This window comes from Aotus nancymaae, unplaced genomic scaffold (assembly GCF_030222135.1).
Source record: "Aotus nancymaae isolate 86718 unplaced genomic scaffold, 86718_ANA_hifiasm-v0.15.2.pri h1tg000067l, whole genome shotgun sequence".
Classification (NCBI taxonomy): Eukaryota; Metazoa; Chordata; class Mammalia; order Primates; family Aotidae; genus Aotus; species Aotus nancymaae.
The window spans coordinates 20,293,681-20,315,496 of NW_026988482.1; the positions used below are offsets into that span (position 1 = coordinate 20,293,681).

The 21,816-nt window shown below is 40.6% G+C and overlaps 1 protein-coding gene across 2 annotated transcripts in view; it reads left to right on the forward strand.

Annotated features, from left to right (window-relative positions):
- Window positions 1-10,851: 10,851 nt before the first annotated feature.
- Window positions 10,852-21,816, forward strand: part of LARS2 (leucyl-tRNA synthetase 2, mitochondrial) — a 163,303-nt gene continuing 152,338 nt past the window's right edge. Inside the window, exons 1-4 of one of the 2 annotated variants that reach the window (XM_012470769.2) lie at window positions 10,856-10,954; window positions 14,290-14,355; window positions 15,623-15,874; window positions 21,381-21,509. In XM_012470769.2, the coding sequence (XP_012326192.2) occupies window positions 15,644-15,874; window positions 21,381-21,509 (360 nt within the window). In that variant the 5' untranslated portion in view covers window positions 10,856-10,954; window positions 14,290-14,355; window positions 15,623-15,643. Of the gene's footprint in view, window positions 10,955-14,289; window positions 14,356-15,622; window positions 15,875-21,380; window positions 21,510-21,816 lie in introns of both variants that reach the window. The other variant, XM_012470768.2, reaches the window with a different exon arrangement.

Below are 21,816 nucleotides of genomic sequence, written 5' to 3' on the forward strand. Positions count from 1 at the left end.
TTTCAAACAAAAAGAACAAAACTGGAGGAATCACATTACCTGACTTCAAATTATACTGCAGAGCTATAGTAACAAAAACAGCATGATGTTGACATGAAAACAGACACATAGACCATTGGAACAGAATAGAGAACCCAGAAGCAAATCTGCATAACTACAGTGAACCCATCGTCAACAAAGGTGCCAAGAACATGCGCTGGTGAAAAGACAGTCTCTTCAATAAATGGTGCTGGAAAACTGGCTATTCATATGCAGAAGAATGAAACTAGACCCCCTGTCTCTCACTATATACAAAAATCAAATCAAAATAGATTAAAGACTTAAACATAAGACCTCAAACTATGAAACTACTTCAAGAAAACATTGGGCAAAATATCCAGGACATTGTTTGGGGCAAAAATTTCTTGTGCAATAACCCACAAGCACAGGCAATCAAAGCCAAACTGGACAAATGAGATAACATCAATTAAAAAAAAAAAAGCTTCTTCACAGTAAAGGCTACAATTAACAAAGTGAAGAGACAACCCACAGACCCAGAGAATGGAGAAAATATTTGCAACCTACCCATCTCATAGAGATTAATCACCAGAATATATAAGGAGCTCAAATAATGCTATAGGGAAAAAAATGTAATAATCTGATTTAAAAATGGGCAAAAGATTTGAATAGACATTTCTCAAAATAAGACATACAAATGGCAAACAAGCATATGAAAAGACATACAAATGACAAACAGGCATATGATGATCTTTGATCATCAGAGAAGTGCAAATCAAAACTACAGTGAGACATCATCTCACCCTAGTTAAAATGGTTTATATCCAAAAGACAGGCAATAAAATGCTGGCAAAGATGTCCTCCACATGGGAACTCTCATACAGTTGTTGGGAATGTAAATGAGTACAATCACTATGGAGAACAGTTTGAAGGTTCCTCAAAAAACTAAAAATAGAGTTACCATATGATACAGCAATCCCACTGCTGGGTATATACTCAAAAGAAAGGAAATCAGTCAATCGAAGAGATATCTGCACTTCCATGTTTGTTGCAACAGCAGTTCTGGGATGGCTGCAGCAGCTCCTGAGGTTTTTATAACACACAGCAGGAAAGAGTATCTGGGATCTAGTATTCTCAAAAGAAGTCCTGTGCTTCCCTCTGATTGCTCTGGCATAGGTCACGTGTTTGACTGAACTATCTCTGTGTTCCTGGGATAGAATGAGTGGAGCCGTTTACACTGCACTTTAGACCTGGGGATGGAGGTCAAGTCCATAGATTAAATGGCCCAGAAATTGGGTCAAGGGGTAGTTTCCTAAAGGAAATTCCAAAAATGGTGATCAGGAAAGAGGGAGGAATAGATACAGGGAAACAATAGATGATAAGCCCATCTATACCATAAGCGATTTGGTTATTACAGCTGGGGCAATTTTATTGAAAAGTAATTCATACAGTAGCATGAATCTTGGGGTTTGCCTTAATCTGCATAGTGGGAGACAGGAAGTTGTTCCCAGAAGAGCTAAATTAATGTCTAAAATGTGACAGCTGCCAGGCGCAGTGGCTCACACCTGTAATCCCAGCACTTTGGGAGGCTGAAGCAGGTGGATCACCTTAGGCTGGGAGTTCGAGACCAGCCTGACCAACATGAAGAAACCCTGTCTCTACTAAAAGTACAAAATTAGCTGGGCGTGGTGGCGCATGCCTGTAATCTCAGCTACTTGGGAGGCTGAGGCAGAAGAATCACTCTTTCCCCGCAAGTTCCAAAAGTCCATTGTATCATTCTTATGCCTTTGCATCCTCATAGCTTAGCTCCCACGTATCAGTGAGAACATATGATGTTTAGTTTTCCATTCCTGAGTTACTTCACTTAGAATAATAGTCTCCAGTCTCATCCAGGTTGCTGCAAATGCCGTTAATTCATTCCTTTTTATGGCTAAGTAGTATTCCTTCATCTGTATATCTCACAGTTTCTTCATTCACTTCAACCAACTCATTCACTGGGTTGGTTCCACGATTTTGCAGTTGTGAATTGTGCTGTTATAAATGTGTGTGCAAGTATCTTTTTCGTATAATGACTTCTTTTCCTCTGGGTAGATACCCAGTAGTGGTATTGCAGAATCAAATGGTAGTTCTACTGTTAGTTCTTTAAGGAATCTCCACACTGTTTTCTATCGTGCCTGTACTAGTCTACATTCCCACCAGCAGTGAAGAAGTGTTCTCTGATCACTGCATCCATGCCAACATCTGCTGTTTTTTGGCTTTTTGATTACGGCCATTCTTGCAGGAGTTAGGTGGTATCACCTTGTGGTTTTGATTTGCATTTTCCTGATCATTAGTGATGTTGAGCATTTTTTTACGTTTTTGGCCATTTGTGTATCTTCTTTTGAGAATTGTCTATTCATGTCCTTAGCCCACTTTTTGATGGGATTTTTTTTTTTTCTTACTGATTTGTTTGAGTTCATTTTAGAGTCTGGATATTAATCCTTTGTCAAATGTATAGATTGTGAAGATTTTCTTCCACTTTGTGGGTTGTCTGTTTACTCTGCTGACTGTTCCTTTTGCTGTGCAAAAGCTCTTTAGTTTAATTAAGTCCCAAATATTTATCTTTGTTTTTATTGCATTTGCTTTTGGGTTCTTGGACATGAAATCCTTGCATAAACCAGTATCTAAAAGGATTTTTCCAATGTTATCTTCTAGAATTTTTGTAGTTTCAGGTCTTAAGTCCTTAATCCATCTTGGGCTGATTTTTGTATAAGGTGAGAGATGAGGATCCAGTTTCATTCTCCTACATGTGGCTAGCCAACTATCCCAGCACCATTTGTTGAAAAGGGTGTCGTTTCCCCACTTTATGTTTTGTTTGCTTTGTCAAAGATCAGTTGGCTGTAAGTATTTGGGTTTATTGCTGGGTTCTCTATTCTGTTCCATTGGTCTATGTACCTATTTTTATAGCAGTACCATGCTGTTTTGCTATACTATAAGACCAGTATCATGGTCTTATAGTATAGTTCAAAATCAGGTAGTTCGATGCCTCCAGATTTGTTCTTTTTACTTAGTCTTGCTTTGGCTATGAAGGCTCTTTTTGGCTCTATATGAATTTTTAAATTGTTTTTCTAATTCTGTGAAGAATGATGGTGGTATTTTGATGAGAATTGTGTTGAATTTGTAGATTGCTTTTGGCATTATGGTCATTTTCATGATATTGATTCTACCCCTCCATGAGCATAGGATGTGTTTCCATTTGTTCATGTCATCTATGATTTCTTTCAGTAGTGTTTTGTAGTTTTCCTTATAGAGGTCTTTCACCTCCTTGGTTAGGTATCTTCCTAAGTATTTTATTTTATTTTTTGCGGCTATTGTAAAAGGGGTTGAGCTCTTGATTTGATTCTCCTCTTGGTCACTGTTGGTGTATAGAAGAGCTACTGATTTGTGTACATTAATCTGGTATCTGGAAATTTTGCTGAATTCTTTTATCAGTTCTAAGAGCTTTCTGGGGTAGTCTTTAGGGTTTTCTTTTCTTTCTCTTTTCTTCTTTTTTCTTTTTTGAGATGGAGTCTTACTCTGGTGTGCAGTGGCATGATCTTAGCTCACTGCAACCTCCACCTCCCAGATTCAAGCGATTCTCCTGCCTCAGCCTCCCAAGTAACTGGGACTACAGAAGCCAGCCACCAAGCCGGGCTAATTTTTGTATTTTTAGTAAAGATGGGGTTTCACCATATTGGCCAGGCTGTTCTCAAATTCCTGACCTCATGATCCGCCTACCCTAGCCTCCCAAAGTGCTGGGATTACAGGCGTGAGCCACTGTGCCCAGCCATCTTTAGAGTTTTCAAGGTAAATGATCACGTTTTCAGCAAACAGTGACAGTTGCATTTCCTCTTTACCGATTTGGATGCCCTTTATTTCTTTCTCTTGTCTGATTGTTCTAGCTAGGATTTCCAGTACTATGTTGAAGAGTAGTGACAGTGGGAATCCGTGTCTTGTTCCAGTTCTCAGAAGGAATGCTTTCAGCTTTTCCCCATTCAGTATTATGTTGGCAGTGGGTTTGTTAGAGATGGCTTTTATTGCATTGTATGTAATAGGCATGTCCCTGTATACTGATTTTGCTGAGAGTTTTAATCATAAAGTGATGCTGGATTTTGCTGAATGCTTTTTCTGTATCTCTTGAGATGATCATGTGATTTTTGTTTTTAACTCTGTTTATGTGGTGTATCACATTTATTGACTTGCATATGTTAAACCATCCCTGCATTCCTGGTATGAAACCCATTTGATCATGATGGATTCTCTTTATGATATATTGTTGGATTTTGTTAGCTAGTATTTTGTTAAGGATTTTAGCATCTACGTTCATCAAGGATATCACTCTACAGCCCAGTCTGGAGTGCAGCAGGGCAGTCATGGCTCACTGCAGCCTCAAACTCCTGGGCTCAACCAATCCTCCCACCCCACCCACCCCCCAGCCTCCCAAGTAGCTGGGACCACAGGCATGCAATACCCTGCATGGCTAATTTTTTTATAAGATTTTTGTAGAAACAAGGTCTTGCTATGTTCCCAGGCTGGTCCCAAACTCCTCCACTCAACCAATCCTTCCAACTTGGCCTCCCAAAGTGTTGGCATTACAGGCATCAGCCACTGCACCCAGTCTATTAATGCATTTTCTATTCCTTTGAAATGCACCCAAGAAGGGTACTACGTTCACTTCCACAGTATTGCTGCCAAAATACAAAACCTGAATTAAAGCAGGAGGAACATTCTACAAACTACCTGATCAGTCCTCTTCAGAAGTGTCAAGGTCATGAAAGGCAAAAAAGATAGAGAGCCTGTCCCAGCTTGCAGGAGACAAAGGAGACATAATAACTTGATGCAAGGTGTCCCCTGGACTGGATCCTAGACTAGGTAATAGAAGGAAATGCCCTCGATGTGATAAAGACTATTTTTTATCTGTTTCTGAAAAACAAATTATCCCCCAAACATAGCAACTTAAAACTACAATCTCACACAGCTTCTAGGAATGACTTAGCTGGGTGGTTATGCCTCAGAGTCTCCAAGAGGTCTCAGTCAAGCTGTCAACTGGGGCTGCTGTCTTTGAAGACTACATGGGAGTGGAGGGTCCATTACACATGGACCTGGCTGTTGGCAGATGGCTTGATTTCCTCAGCATATATTGCCCTTTCTATAGGCTCATGATGTGGCTTACCCCCAGGGTAAGTCATTCAAGACACACACAATGAGAATGACCTAGGTAGAAGATGTAATATGTCTTTTAACCTAATCTAGAAAGTGACATACTATTACTTCTGATGTATTCTGTCGGTCATACTAACTAACCATGGTACAATGTGGGTATGAATACCAGCAGGTGAAGCTCACTGGAGGCTTAGAGGTGGGATACTACAAAAAATATTTAAGAAAAACTTCAAGCAAGCATCATATTTAAAGGCAGAATATTAGAGGTAGAACCCCATTCAAGTGAGAGAGCAATGGAATAAGACAAGGATGCCCACTGTCACAGCTATTACAACTCTTACCAAATGTGAAGAAGGCTCTCCTCTTTCAGGACTGTTTATGGTCTATAGTATTGTTTGACCCTGACTTGCTCTTCAAGTTGGGTCCTGGCCATAGAGGACAAATAATGTTATAGATGTGACTCTGGAGAGCTAGGCTCCTTTAATGAGAGGATGGCAAGTAAAAAATATTTCTGAAGATCCATAAGTTAGAGTGTTAATAACAAACAACACTCTGAAAGGCATAAACTTAAATGGCAATGGGTATCATTTCCTTTATTTAACAAAGAAATCTTTACACTGTTTCTGGGATACAAAATCCCAAAACGAATACAAACTCAACCCAGAAAACTAATCTCCAACTAATACAGAATCTATAATTCTGTATTAGTTCCTTGTGGCTGCTATAACAAATTACCACAAACTTGGTGGCTTAAAAAAAATATGTGTGCCGGGCGCGGTGGCTCACGCCTGTAATCCCAGCACTTTGGGAGGCTGAGGCGGGTGGATCACAAGGTCAAGAGATCGAGACCATACTGGTCAACATGGTGAAACCCCGTCTCTACTAAAAATACAAAAAATTAGCTGGGCATGGTGGCGTGTGCCTGTAATCCCAGCTACTCAGGAGGCTGAGGCAGGAGAATTGCCTGAACCCAGGAAGCGGAGGTTGCGGTGAGCTGAGATCGCGCCATTGCACTCCAGCCTGGGTAACAAGAGTGAAACTCCATCTCAAAAAAAAAAAAATGCATTTATTCTCTTACAAGTCTGGATGTAAGAGAATCCCAAATCAGTTTCACTAGGCAGAAATCAAGGTGTTGGGAAGGGACTCACTCCATGTGGAGGCTCTAGCAGAGAATGTTTTCTTTTTCTTTTCTTTTTCTTTTTCTATTTTTTTGAAATTGGAGTTTCGCTCTTGTTACCCAGGCTGGAGTGCAATGGTGTGATCTTAGCTCACTGCAACCTTTGCCTCTCTAGTTCAAGCAATTCTCCTGCCTCACCCTCCCAAGTAGCAGGGATTGCAGGTGCACGTCACTATACCTGAGTATTTTCCTATTTTTAGTAGAGACAGGGTTTCACCATGTTGGCCAGGCTGGTTTCAAACTCCTGACCTCAAGTGATCTACCCACCTCAGCCTCCCAAAGTACTGGGATTACAGGTGTGAGCCACCACGCCTGGCCTGTTTTCTTTTTAAAAAAAAAATTATGGTAAAATATACATAAAATGAAATTTACCATTTTAACCTTTTTTTTTTTTTTTTTTTTGAGATGGAGTCTCATTTTGTCGCCCAGGCTGGAGTGCAATGGCGTGATCTCCACTCAGCACAACCTCGCCTCCCAGGTTCAAGTGATTCTCCTGCCTCAGCCTCCCAAGTAGCTTGGATTATAGGCATGTGCCACCACGCCCAGCTAATTTTTGTATTTTTAGTAGAGACTGGGTTTCACCATGTTGGCCAGGCTGGTCTCGAACTACTGACCTCATGATCCACCTGCCTTGGCATCCCAAAGTGCTGGGATTACAGGCATTAGCCACCGTGCCTGGACCATTTTAACCATTTTTAAATGTACAGTTCAGTGGCATAAAGTACATTCACGTTGCTGTGCAAACATCCCCACCTTCCATCTCCAGAACTCTTTTTGTCTTTCAAAACTGGAACTCTGTACCCCTTAAATAATAACTTCCCACTCCCTCCCCATTAACCTACCCTCTGGCAACTGCCATTCTACTTTCCATCTTAGAATTTCACTGCTCTAAGTACCTTATATAAGAGGAATCACAATATTTGTCCTTCAAGTTGACCACCTTATTTCACTGAGCATTTGATTCACCCATGTGTAGTGTGTGTCAGAATTTCCTTCCTTAAAGGCTGAATAATATTCCATTGTATGTATATACCATTTTCTTTTATACATTCAACCGTGGGTGGACACTTCAGTTACTTGTATCTTTTTGCTGTAGTGAACAATGCTGCTATAAACATGGGTGTACAGATATCTCTTTGAGGCCCTGCTTTCAAACTTTTTGGGTATCAACCCGAAGTAGAGTTGCTGGATCACACAAGAAAAAATTTATATTCCTGTCTTTTTTATCTTCAACTGCATGAGCTGCACTCCTTACATTATTTGGCTTATTGTCCTTTCCTTCATCTGCTAAAACAGCATTGTAACATCTTGTTTCAGTGGTAACCTTGCCTCTTCTCTCTCAAATTTCTCTCTGGCTCCCTCTTATATGGACACTTGTGATTGCATATAGTTCCACCTGGCTAATCCAGGATAATCTCCCTATCTCAAGAGCCTTAATTTAATAACATGTGCAAAGTCTCTTTTGCTATATAAGGTGACAGTCTCAAGTTCCAGGGAGTAGGACCTGGTTATCTTTGGGGGGCATTATTCAACCCCACACAGCTAATAGAAAAAGTAAAAGAATACAGAAACATCATTAATAGAAAGGTCCATAAAATCCTACTGTCTCCAGAGGTCATCACAGGAAATCATTTGCGATACAGTTTTTTATATTTCTTCCCATGCATATACTAAAAAATGCCTTTATTTCCTTTCCTTTTGCAAAAAACAAAAAATGAGGTAACATTCTACATAGCCCAGCAACTTGTCTGTTTCATTTAATAATGTATTCAAGCAAGCTCTTTGAAAGTAAAAAGGATTTACTTTCATGCTATTGTCGTCTTTGAAGTAAAAATAGCAACTTTCCAGTAAAGTAAGTGACTTTTAGAAAAATTCTATTTGAAATAATCTTCTAGAAATGTCAATGTTAACTTTAATTCACAATAGGAAAGAGAGATTTTGAACCAAAATAAGTTTAGAGTCTGTATTTTGGGTAAATTATAGAAAGGGGCACTCTAGTTATATATGGATGACATACCTGAAGGCTAAATTGCATCAAGTGTGGCAGGTTAATATGCCAGTCAATGTTTCCATGGTATCAGTTTAAACTAAGCATCTGGTGTTTGGAGTGGGACCTGGGTTGGAATCCTGGCTCTGTCATCAACAACATGTGTGACCTTAGGCAAGCTGTGTCCAACCTCTGGACCTCAGTGTCCTTGCCTTTGAATTAAGAGCACTGGACTAGAAGTTCTAAGCTCTTTATGATCTTTCATTCTGCAACTTGAGAAAGACACTATTCTGCCAGGATGGAGATCTAGTTTTGAATCACAAATCTTTCACTAATTTGCCTTATGACCTTCAGCAAGACAGTCAGCTCTGTTGGGCCTCAGTTTATTTATCTGTAAAATGAAGAGATTGGACTAGAAAGGAGCTAGATCTTTTCTAGTTTTCATATTCTAGGACCACGAGTCTTCAACTTGAATGTGTCTAGGATTGGTTAGGGGTCTTATTAAAATTCAGAGTCTGATTCAGCAGGTCTGGGGCAGAGGCTGAGTTTTTCATTTCCAGCAAATTCCCAGGTGAGGTTGATGCTGGAGACCACACCTTGAATAACAAAGTGTTTGGATGTTGAGCTATTAGGAAACTTTGTGAAAGAGATGAAAATGGGCAAAAGAGAATACTGTATGTCCCCTGGGTAGAGTATTGGGGGATTATCTGATGCTATAGGAGTGTGTACCTTTACTTGCCCTTCTGTTAACTAGCTATTGTTCATCTTTGTAAGAATAGAAGCTAAAATACAGACTATCAGGCTGGGCACTGTGGCTCATGCCTGTAATCCCAGCTCTTTGGAAGGCCGAGGCAGGTGGATCACTTGAGGCCAGGAGTTCGAGACCAGCCTGGCCAACATGGCGAAACTCCATCTCCACTAAAAATAGAAAAATTAGCAGGGCATGGTAGTGTGTGCCTGTAGTCCCAGCTACTTAGAGGCAGAATTGCTTGAAGTTGGGAGGCAGAGTTTGAAGTGAGCCAAGATCGCACTACTGCACTCCAACCTGGGTGACAGAGAAATATACCATCTCAAATAAAAATAAATAAAATAAAATGTAGAGTATGGATACAGTAGTCCCTTATCTTCAGTTACACTTTCCGAGGTTTCAGTTACCTGTAGTCAACCAAGGTCCAAAAATATTAAATGAAAAATTTCAGCAATAAATAATTCTAATAATAACTAATTAAGTTTTAGGTTTCATGCTGTTCTGAGTAGTGTGATGAAATCTTGACCCATCCCACCTGGGATGTGAACCATTGTGAATCATCCCTTTGTCCAGCATATCCACACTGTATAGCTACCCAACTTAGTAGCCATCTCAATTATCAGATTGACAGATCACAATAAGAAGGGTGAGGACAGCACATTAAAATATTTTGAGAGAGACCACAGTCATAGAACTTTTTATTACAGCATATTGTTAAAATTGTTCCATTTTATTATTGGGTATTGCTGTTAATCTCTTACTGTGTCTTATTTACAAATTAAACTTTATCATAGGTGTGTATGCAGAGGAAATAGCATATGTAGGGTTCAGTACTGTCCCAGTTTCAGGCATCCACTAGAGATCCTGGCACATGTCTCGTGAGAATAGGGAGGAACTACTGTAATCATGGGATGAATTTTGTTTGGTAGAGATACGATTTCAACCCTGTAGGAAAGAAATGGCTCCCAAACATTACTTTTTCCTGTCCTATGGGATATCAACCAATTTTGCACAATTAGCAAATTCATTTCAGTGTTCTTGCATGACCGCATATATGAGCTCTTCAAGTTATCCTTTAAACCGGCTCTCCTTTTTGAAAATTATGTTTTAACACCACTGGTTCATTGCAATTCATTGATTTGTTGATTTATTACAAGCATGAAACACTTGCCGCTTGTGTGGCAATGGGGGCATGGGACATACAAACTCCTCTGGGAAAAGGGAAGGCATCATGCTTTCCTGACTCCCAGCACACTTGCCAGGTGAGAAAAGTACCTTACCCCAAATCTATTCTTGGCCATGTAATTTCACTCCCCACCCCCAGGGCTAGAAGATTATGAAATATGGTGGAAGAAGGTGCCTCATTCATCATGCGGTCCGTTAGGTATCAAGAGGTCCAGACCTGTCCAACCCCAGGAAGCGGTTTTTGCTACGCTGGGATTCGAACCCTTGGGTCTGGGCTGTATCCCAGGGCTCTTTTCACCAGCTGCCGCCTAGTTTATTCTGAGGCCACTAAATCAACGGCGTTCATCCGTCTGCTACAATTGTAATAATTTGAGCCTCAGACGTCTACAGCTTTGCCAACACCAGAGCAGCTGAAGGGCGTGCTAGAGGCACGAGCCCAGGGCGGAGCCCATACGGCCGCGCATACGCCCCCGCCCCGCCCCGCGGCCTGCTGGGAGTAGAGGACTGGGTTGCTCTCCTTCCCCGGTCCCGCCCCCGTCTGTCTGTGTCGACAGCGGACGCTATCGATAAAGTTGTTGTTTTGACAATATGGCGGCGCCCATGGTGCGTGGCCGGGAAGCGTTCGCCTAAAGATGGAAAACTGGGAGTAGAGGAGCCGCAGGCCAGAGCCTGTGAGCAGGTAAACCCCTGGACCCGGCGCAACGAGTTGAGGGACGAGGCCCGGTCTCCTCTTCCTCCGTCTCGGGAGGTTCTGACTTGCTGCGGGCAGGCAGGGAAGGTGCGGGCTGGGTTAGGTAGTCCTGGACCCTTGCAATTTCCAAACTGAAAATGTCTGAGATCCAGGTCTTCAGGCTCTTTGAGCCACCGACTCCATTGATAGCTCTGAACTCTTTCCCAGAAAAACGCACATGTACACGTAGTTTTGCACTCAAGCTCCCCTCTCCTCTGCTCTCCTACCCCAGTTCATCCTTGGATCTTCCCCCCCGGGTTAGGGGTTTGGACCCAGTTGAAGGTCATCACTTGCCTCTCTGGGGCTCACAGGTCGTTGCCGCATGTTAGGGCTCGGAGGTCAGAAAGATGAGGTCCCCCAAGATACTTGTTTTTACAAAACTTGGTTTCTTTAAGATGAATTTTCCCAGGTGCATTCTTGCACTGTCTTTTAGGTGTAGTACACAGATGCCCTCATGTGCTTCTCCCCTGTGTTCTGTTTATTTTTCTGCCTCCTACTCTTCTCCTAGGTTTCTCTCACGCCTGTAATCCCTTTTTTGGTAGGGATAAGATTTCAATCCTGTAGGAAAGAAATGGCCTCCGCCTCCTAGGTTCAAGCAATTCTCCTGCCTCAGCCTCCCGAGTAGCTGGGACTACAGGCCCCCACCACCATGCCTGGCTAACTTTTGTATTTTTACACCTTTCAATTCGTCACATCCTCACAGCCATCTAATAAAGTCAGTAAGAGGCAGTCCATCAGGGCTTTGGTGGACAGGTACTTGGAGTGGCCAAGAACAAGGCCTGGGAAGTAAAGGAAAGGAATAAGGTTGAAATCTAGTAAGTTCTGTAATGAATCATAGCCATGAATACTGACTATATGTTGATTCCTGTGAATCTTCCTATGGAATTAGAACCTGAGTGGGGTCTTGGGGATTGCTAACCCCAAAGGATATGAACTATTCTTAAAGGATCTTAACATGTTATCAGATTGCTCCCCAGAAAGGTGGAATCGATTTACATTTCCTACCAGCAGTTATGTAAAACATGCATATTTCTTTTCATTTGGCAATTTGGTAACTAATCTTTCATTGTTTTAATTTGCGTTTATTTGATTAGTTGTAAAGTTGATCTTTTTCATGTCCTCTTTACTAACCATTTATATGTCATCTTTGCTGTTTTCTTTTGTTCATTTTTAAAATTCGATTTTTAGTGTTTCTTTTCTCATACATGAACTCAAGAGTAGAATAACCTTTTGTCATTGCAATTTGGGCAAACATTTTCTCATAGCTAATTGTTTGCTTTCCAGTTCTGTTCATAATGGTTTTGGCATACAGATGTTTTATATTTTTAGAGTCAGATTTATTAATATTTTCCTTTGTGAAGTTTTTCATTGTTTTTTACTCAGGACAGAACATCCTGTACCCTCTTGAGATTTATTAAATGCTCATCTGTGTTTTTATCTTGTTTTATGGTACTTTAAAAACCATTCTTATTTATTGTATTTTATTTTTTCTTATTTCTGCTTTTCAGATCCAGACCTATAGATAAAAAAACATTATTTAATCTATCTGGGATTTACTCTAGTTTATTATTTGAGGTGGGGCTCTAATTTTAAGTTTTTCTCCTGTTTGTTGAATAATCTATTACTCTCTAATCTGCTCCTTTTTTTTTTAAAAAAAGAACTTTAAATGCTTTTAAATACAGATCTGTTTCAGGATTCTCTAGTTCATTGGTTTATTTAAGCAAAGGAGAGGTCATTAGCGAGCCAGGTATTGTATAAACATGTTTAGAAAGCTTATTCTTGTTGTGTAGACAGAGTATAGACAGAGCAGTTCAAGTCACTTTGTGTTTTATAATTTTGTTGTGTCCCTTTGTTTCTATTTGAGAGGATAGCCCAGAACACTCCTTATGTGTTCTTAGGGGATGCTGTCTAGGAGAGAAGTGGCAGGCATCCATTTATGTGTCCTCTGCTAAACAGGTATTCTTTGGTTTGCAAAGGTACGAAAGTGTTGACATGGCAAGAGAACCATAAAATCTATGATTTCTGTATAATTAGGGAGTTTTAATTATAGAACCCTAAGCCCTAAAAAAAAAAAATGCAGTTTGCCTTAAGTGTACAAAGTGTATGTATATTAGGTTGGTTATATGGAATTGCTAACATTTAACTGATTTCATATAGTTCACCCAAATATCTGTAATCACGTCTATGTACTTTAAAATAGCCAAGTCCAACTATAAAGATTTTTTTTTTTTTTTTTGAAATGGAGTCTCACTCTGTCGCCCAGGCTCTGGAGTGCAGTGGCGTGATCTTGGCTCACTGCAACCTCTGTGCCTCCCTGGTTCAAGCGATTCTCCTGCCTCAGCCACCCGAGTAGCTGGGATTACAGGCGCATGCCATCACGCCCAGCTAATTTTTGTATTTTTAGTAGAGAAGAGGTTTCACTATGTTGGCCAAGTTGGTCTCAAACTCCTGACCTCAGGTGATCTGCCTGCCTTGGCCTCCCAGAATGCTGGGATTACAGGTGTGAACCACTGCCCCTGGCCTAAGGGAGATTTTTTTTTCTTTTTTTTTTTTAGACAGTCTCACTCTGTCACCCAGGCTAGAGTGCAATGGCACAATCTCAGTTCACTGCAACCTCCGCCTCCCAAGTTTAAGCAATTCTCCTGCCTCAGCCTCCCGAGTAGCTGGGACTACTAGCCTACCTAACTTTTGTGTTTTTAGTAGAGATGGGGTTTCACCATATTGTCCAGGCTGGTCTCAAACTCCTGACCTTGTGATCTGCCTGTCTCTGCCTCCCAAAGTGCTGGGATTACAGGCGTGAGACACCGTTCTCAGCTGGGAGATTTTTTTTTAAAGTGTGTACTTTATTCTACCCCTAAAGAAGCAAGAGCTGTTTAATGCAGTGAGAACTGATACGCCAGTCAGTGACTTTGGTTGACCAACTTGTAAGATGCTCACATTATGTTGCTATCTTATGTGAGCGTGAAACTCACTGTTATAAGCCTTTACATTCCTGGCAACATTTGTGTCCAGTACCTTGGTGAAACAGGCCAAATCCTAAAAGGTATGGAAGGAATTTTGAGAGAATCAAAGAACATCAGCTTAGAGTGCCAGGTTTATTTATTTCTCTCTCGTTTTGAAAAATCCTGTTTTCATCTGTCTTTTCACTGTAGCACTTCTTGAATGCTATTAGAAGAAGAAAGTTTAGGCTATTTAGTCATATATCTTAAATATTTGATGAAATCTCACCTCAACCCTTTAAATAGCAGTAAAATGTGAAACTTCTTCAATGCGGTTTTTTCCAGAATGTACCTGTGGAGGAAGCCAATGAAACATTAAAATTGAATTTTGAATCACAACTGGATATCCTGGTAGGCCCCAATCTATGAGTTATATTCCAAAAATAGCACTAACCATGACTACACGTTATATATTTTTGTTTCTTATCTGCTTCCCTTATAGTTTGTTTCTTATCTGCTTCCCTACTAGTTTGTAAGTGCCAGAAAGAAGGGATTCTAAGCTGGGTGTGGTGGCTCACTCCTGTAATCCCAGCACTTTAGGAGGCCAAGGTGGGTGGATCATGAGGTCAAGAGTTCAAGATCAGCCTGGCCAACATGATGAAACCCCATCTCTACTAAAAATGCATAAATCAGTCAGGCGTGGTGGTGCGGGCCTATAATCCCAGCTACTCAGGAGGCGGAGGCAGGAGAATTGCTTGAACCCAGGAGGCCGAGGTTGCAGTGAGCCAAGATCCCGCCATTGCACTCCAGGCTAGGCAATAGAGTGAGACTCTGTCTCAAAAAAAAGAGAAAGAAGGGACTCTGTTTTTGTTTGCTGCTGTATCCCCAGTGCCTAGAACAATGTGTGGGCCTAGTGGTACTCAGTAAATATTTGGTGGTGGCTCATGCCTGGAATCCCAGCACTTTGGTAGGCTAAGGCAGGTAGATCACTTGAGCCCAGAAGTCAGAGGTTACATTGAGGTATGCTTGTGCCACTGCTCCCCAGCCTGAGTGAAAGAGTAGGATCCTGTCTCTAAAAAAGTAAGTAAATAAATAAATTATTGGTAAATGAAGGAGAAACTAAATGAATTAACAGTCTTCTAAATAATGGTTATTTTCTGGCTCAACCTACACTATATATTTAATTTATAATATGTATAAAAATTGCCAATAATAGTTCAGAATTTCTGGTCCCCCTGGGAGGCCTGTGTTTAGACCCCTTCTGATGTTTGAGTCTAAGGCCAACCCAACATGTGCTTGAGCTCTTCTGAGGCTCGAAGACATAGGAAGTGAAGCCTGGTGGAGAGTCCCTGGACTGGCCCAGAGGGAGGGGAGGGAGGGCACTCCATGCCTTCTGTGCAGCTTGAGGTTGTGCAGGAGCTGGCAGCTGATGCTCTCCATTTTTTCCTACAGGAGTTTTACATCCTTGATGTTAGAGGTCACTGACCCTTTATATTTTCTATTAAAAAGTTTGTGTTTGGCTCAATTGAATTGCTAAAGTATTCTTTTCAGGGAAATAAATCATTAAAAGAGTAAGAGGAAAGCACAGGGTCAGAACACTGGACTATGCTGAATGGAAAAATAAGCTCTGGGGAGGGTTTGAGGCAGCTCGTCGTGTGCTTTCTACCCTCTTTTTCAGGGTTTTCCCACCTTCTGAAGAATGGCTTCAGCTTGGCAGAGATTGAGTCTTTATGCCTCTCTTCTGAAAAGGCAGTTAAATGGTGGGCCAGATGTCATCAAGTGGGAAAGAGTAATTCCCAGATGTACCAGAAGTATCTACAGTGCCACGGGAAAGTGGACAAAAGAGTATACGTTGCAGACCAGAAAGGATGTCGAGAAATGGTGGCATCAACGAATAAAAGAACAGGCCTCCAAAATTTCAGAAACTAATGTGAGTATTCTGAGAGATTCTTAGAGGGTAGGGAAGAGGGGCTAAGGGTTTGGACTCTGGGGTTAGACTACCTGGTTCAAATAAGATATTAAATATGTGACCTTGAACCAAATTGTTGAATATCTCTGTGCTTCAGTTCTCTTATCTGAAATGGAGAGTGATAATAATTGTGCCCACCTGCACTGTTGGGAGGGGTAAATGGATTGGGAGGCACAAATGAGGTGATAGAAGGACAGTGCTTAGAAGATTTTCCAGTGTGGTGGATGCACACGTAGTAATACTGTGCACGAGGTATATGGCAGACAGCAGCACACTAGGTGTTCTAGAGCAACATTTACTAGGGGAAGCTCATCAAAACAGGAGCTCTACCAGATGTTGGGTCCTCTGTGGTCCATTACATGGTAGGGCAGCACACAGGGATCTGGCAGGGTCATATCTGAGACTCCAAGAGAGGCACCTGGGCTCCTCACTGGCTGCATGTTCTGAGAAGTATCTTCATCTTCCCTGGCAGGACCTTAGCCTCCAACTCTGTTCTGCCGCCTCAGCATCATGGTTTGGGGAATACCAGTCCTTCCACTGCTGTTATCTGGGGTAGGGTCTAACCTTAAGGTAGCAGCTACATGAATTAGTGGACCCTTGGCTTCTGCACCAGGTGCACTAGCTCGACACTCTACCTGAATTCATTGTGGAAGTATAATACTTGGCTGCAGCCAGTTTCCATAGAGCTCTCTCTATTCCTTTTCTGGGAGGCTAGTTTGCTGGGAATCAGTCTGGAATGTGTTAACCCTTACCTCTTCGTAATGGTCAAAATGACAGGTGGGAGATGTGATTTGTTACATGAAATGCTTGAATCTGATCAGAGTTTTACTCTTAAATTTTGATTATCTCTTTGTGGTAGTTATAGTCAAATAATACAAATGCTCTACGTTTAATAAAGAGATTAGGCCCAAGGCAAGCAGTTGAGCAAGTCCAGCTGCAAAAGACCACACCTCTCTCCGCTTGCCTTTTCCCCCGTCCTGATCTGTCATCACACTCATTCTTTCTATGAGATTGGTGGTTGTGAAAAATGAGTGAGGGGAGGGCAGCTATTTGTGTTAAACTGAAAGATGGTTTTGGGCAATGGTTAGAAAGAAAAATTGCTATTGAGAAAGATGTAGTGTATAACAAGTAAAATGAAATTTAAAAAAAAGGAAGGTTTGAACGTAATGCGTAATTTTACAATGAAAGCTTGACTTTTACCTCATTAGGAAGTGAAAAGCCCTTGTGTCTACATCATCAGACCAATATAACTTAATATAATTGAAAACAAACTATTAAGGAGCAGTTTAATTCTGAGCGAGGACAGTAAAATTAGTTCTTTTTCTTTTTGTTTGGATTACCATTTATTGACTTCCAAACATTTCGACATTGTAGTGTATTGATTTTGTGACATCTCATTCTTCTTAAGCATATGGTTTTTAAAAATGTTAAATGGATCAAAATAAATTTTTTCAGTAATTAGGGGCATAGCGTAAGGGGCATTGTGTATGATCCCCTGGTGACCCCTATCAGGATTTGAATCAAGGAATGGCAAAGTAGAGCACTCAGTGAGAGAGCCGGAGCCTGGGCTGTCGCATGCGGCTCTGCGCCAGGAAACCTGCATCATCCAGGCCACATCATTTAACGTTTTGGATTCTGGGGCTCCCTGCATTGTTTATCTCACAGAACTGTTTTGAAAATCAAATGAGAAAATGTGTGACTTTCACATTTTACAAACTGAAGTGGTACGTAAATAAAAGACACACGAAGATCAGAATGTGGTGTATCTATCAGGAGCTGAGACTATGACGGAATGCTGGTGGATTTTGAAGCATTTATAATCTATCTCACTGTGGTATTAAATTCACTTGAAATCCACTCAAATGAGTTTTTCAAAATGGAATGTCTTGCCATCACCGTAATTATTATTTAAAAAAGAATTTCCATTTAATGAGCATTTAACCATGTGCCAGGCACTATCTTTCAATTGATTATCGCATTTAATCCTGAAACAACCCAGGGGATAGTATTATCCTCATTTTTAGAGTAAGAAAACTGAGGCTCAGACAGAGGTTTAGGTAATGTGCCAAGACATGGCAGAGCCAAGATTCAAAATCAAACGTGTGTTTGATTCCTGAGCTCATGCTTTTTCACCTAGAACCTTCTTTTGTCTCACCTTTGATTTGCAGATAGCAAACTGATCCCAAAAGGCAAAAGGATTTGCCTAAGGCCTCACAGCTAGTGACAAAGCTAGGATCAGAACTAGGGCTCCGGACTCCTACTGAGGTGCTTCTTTTACTCTGTCATCCTGTAGGCTCAGCGACAGCTTCAGAGCATGATTTATAAAGAGGCAAAAGTCATCTTTCTTCTAAAGTCAGAAGCTGACAAAAATAATAGGACCCACTTATAAAAGCTCTCCTTTCCCCATCACTTAAAATCTTAATCTATTTTAAAGGAATTCTTATACTTTTATATAATTATGAAAATTTCCCTTTCAATCAGGTTCTTGCTCAATTATAACGGAAACTCCCATCATTCCTTTCTTTTCCACCCCCAGATGATAGAACTCATTTCATTGTCAGAGGAAAATGACTTAATTCATGCAGAAAAGAAAAAGGCAGGGACAGGCAATAAGCTGAATACCTTTTCTGCAATAAACAAAAATATTCTTCAATATTAAAGACTTTAGAAAACTATATTTTTCTATGTATCTTTTATGAACTCAAATTTGGATTTTGGCTTAGCTAGTATATAATTATTCATTTGATTTTGCTATTAATTTAATCTTTATTGAACAAATATAAAAAAGGAGATGCTAGTAAAGAAATTACAAGTGGAAAATGTTTGGGGCAAGATTGTTAAATGTGTAATAAAATACACATATTAGTATAATAAAAATAATTTTATGTAAAAAGTTTAAAATGAAAAACAGAAACAGCTTTGATCAAGGATTTTACTGTTTTTCTAACTCCCAAAGAACTCTTAACAGCTATTTTCACATATTCCTAAAAATTTCCTAAGAATAAGCCTTAGGCTTAATTCATTGTAAAGAGTAAGGTTTGAATTGAGTGGACAGTTGTCTTCTGATTCTGCACTAAGTACAAGAATGGGGTCTTGTACCTCCTTGGAGGGACTTGCTCATAAGCTGAGAGGGTCACCTGCCACTCACTTTCTTAAGGACGGTTATTAAGTTCCTGAGTTCCCACCAGCCCTTGAATCTCAGGTCCTCTCTCACACTTCTGAGGTTTTCCTCAGAGTTATAAATCTGCAGTTTCTAATTAAAGTGTGTGACCAATGTGTTGCTTTCCATCCTGTTTATATAAATCCATTGTAGATGTCATTTCAGCAGTTCCAGATGATTTTCTAGTTTGTGTATGATCCAGGTTTCTTAATTGTTCTCTTTTTCCCATTTCTTCCTTCAGGCAGCTAAACCCTCCTTGCTAATTTCTAGAGGATGGGCAGCACAAAAAAAAGTCCTTCTCTAGTTTTTGTGGGTTTATTTGTTTTTTTGGTTTTTTTTTTTGCCACTTGCTAATGGTTCTGTTAAAGGTTTGTTTAAGTTCTTTGCTGAAGGAAGTTTAAGAACTCCTTGGCAAAAATCTGATTTCTGGTTTCTTCTGCTCTACTGATTATATTTGGTTTAAGTGCATTATCAGTCATGTGAACACTCAGCAAATGATATTTAAAAAGCCCCTCCCACATATGTTCACAAAAGAAGGGTTATGAGTATTCTGTTTTGTGTTTGTTTTCATTACTTCGGGGAAAGCAAATTCTTAGAACTCTAGCAAAGCTCTAGGAAGAGAGTAAGGCCAGAAAGAAAAAAACAGAAGGCAGAAATAAATAAAAAGCAGAAATAAATTCATAAATAAAGCAGAAGTTCTGACCCTCAATAACCAAACAGAAGCAGTCACCCAGTTACCTTTTGCTCTTCCTTTCTCCCCAGCCCCTCCACCCCCGACCCTGTCATGAGGTGACTTAAACTTGGGTATGGGGAACCCGCCTATTACCTGGGTGGGATTTGTGAAGTTCGCTGGGTAAAAAGTGCTCCATAGGGGCCAGTTATCAGGCTTTTGGGCAGAAAGGCCAATGAACATTTATCCAACATTTTATTAAACTCCTGCTGGTGTTGGGGGCAGATGTGGAGAAAGAGGTGACTAAAGCACAGTGCTTGCCCTTGGACAGCAGGTCTCCCCAGCAGGAATCCATTCAAGGACTACCATCTTTGTTTGCCTTATCCATTCATGTGCACACTCATGACAACATTCATCATTTTACCAGGGGAAGAATTAAGAGGCTAGAAGTCAGTGATCCAATAAGGACTCATTGGCCTGCATTCCTTCTGTGCAGATACATGTAAAGTTTTCTATGTTTCTCGTGATGAAGCTGCTTCTTTGGAAGCTGGAGAGTTATATAACCCTGATCTGAGGCTGCTTATTTATCATCCCTGCAGAACAACAACCTTCTCCCTTTTTAAAAAGATCTCATTACCTTCCCATTTCAACATTTTTTTGTTGAAAGATAAGCTCACAATACAATGGGGAAACTGAGGACCCAAACTGGTACCTTAGGATCCTGTTGTTACTGCTCTATCTACATCGGAATGCAGCTATAGAGAATTTAGGAAGAGACTCCAGTTTTAAAGATGTTACATCTATGTGATTCAATGATTGTTTTCTTGAATTATATAGATACATGTGTTAGAGCTTCCTTTGGAAAAACAGACAATTATTTAAGGACCTAGATAGAAGCTGTCTTAAAAGAGAAGTGTTTTTTTTTTAATGGAGTAGCCATTCTTTTATTCCTCTACTTTCCTAATAAACTTGCTTTCACTTTACCAACTTGCCCTGAATTCTTTGTTGCCTGAGATCCAAGAACCCTCTCTTGGGGTCTGCATTGGGACCACTTTTCTTTTCCATAGGTTATTGGGGTACAGGTGGTATTTGGTTACAGGAATAAGTGTGCCGCACCCACCACTTGAGCAGTATACGCTACACCCTATTTATAGCCTTTTATTCCTTGCCACCCTCCCACCCTTCCCACCAAGTCTCCAAAGTCCATTGTATCATTCTTAAGCCTTTGCATCCTCATAGCTTAGCTCCCACATATCAGTGAGAACATACGATGTTTGGTTTTCCATTCCTCAGTTACTTCACTTAGAATAATAGTTTCCAGTCTCATCCAGGTCACTGCAAATGCTATTAATGCATTCCTTTTAAAAGAGAGTTTTTAAAAGAAAAAAAAATTTAGATATATGGGTAATTAACACTTAGAGGTTATTTGGCATTATTTTGGACATTCTTTAGCTTAAACCAGGGCTTTAAATTTTGCTTTTGGACATTTTAGTTGATTTACACTCTGGGAACAGTCTTTTAAAAAGGAAACCTCAAAAATGTTAAATTATTACTTTGCGTAAAATGCCAAAATATTATGTATACATGTGGAGTTCCCAGAAAATGCTTAATAAATACTCATTGTCGTTCTTTCCTAGAAATCAAAGCCCAAATTTTACGTGCTTTCCATGTTCCCTTATCCTTCTGGTAAGCTGCACATGGGCCATGTGCGTGTCTACACCATCAGCGACACCATAGCCCGGTTCCAGACGATGAGAGGGATGCAGGTAAGAACAGGTGCCCGCTGGAGCAGCCCTTGTCTGCCACACACAGGGTTGGCATGTAGTAATATCTGTTCAAGACAAACGAAGAAAACCACTTCCCTTAAGATTAGGACAGCTTTGAAGCTGGACATGAAAAGCTCAGTGTTAACTTTTATGGATTAGAATAAAGTATCTAGGTGAACTGGGGGGGCAGCCGTGAGTTGGGTGTTGTGCTAGGGATGGAGATCAGGTGAGAATGGGGTGAAAGGTAGATACAAATGTGGATAACACTGATAATCTTCCCAGGAGATGCCCACCCATGAATAGAGAA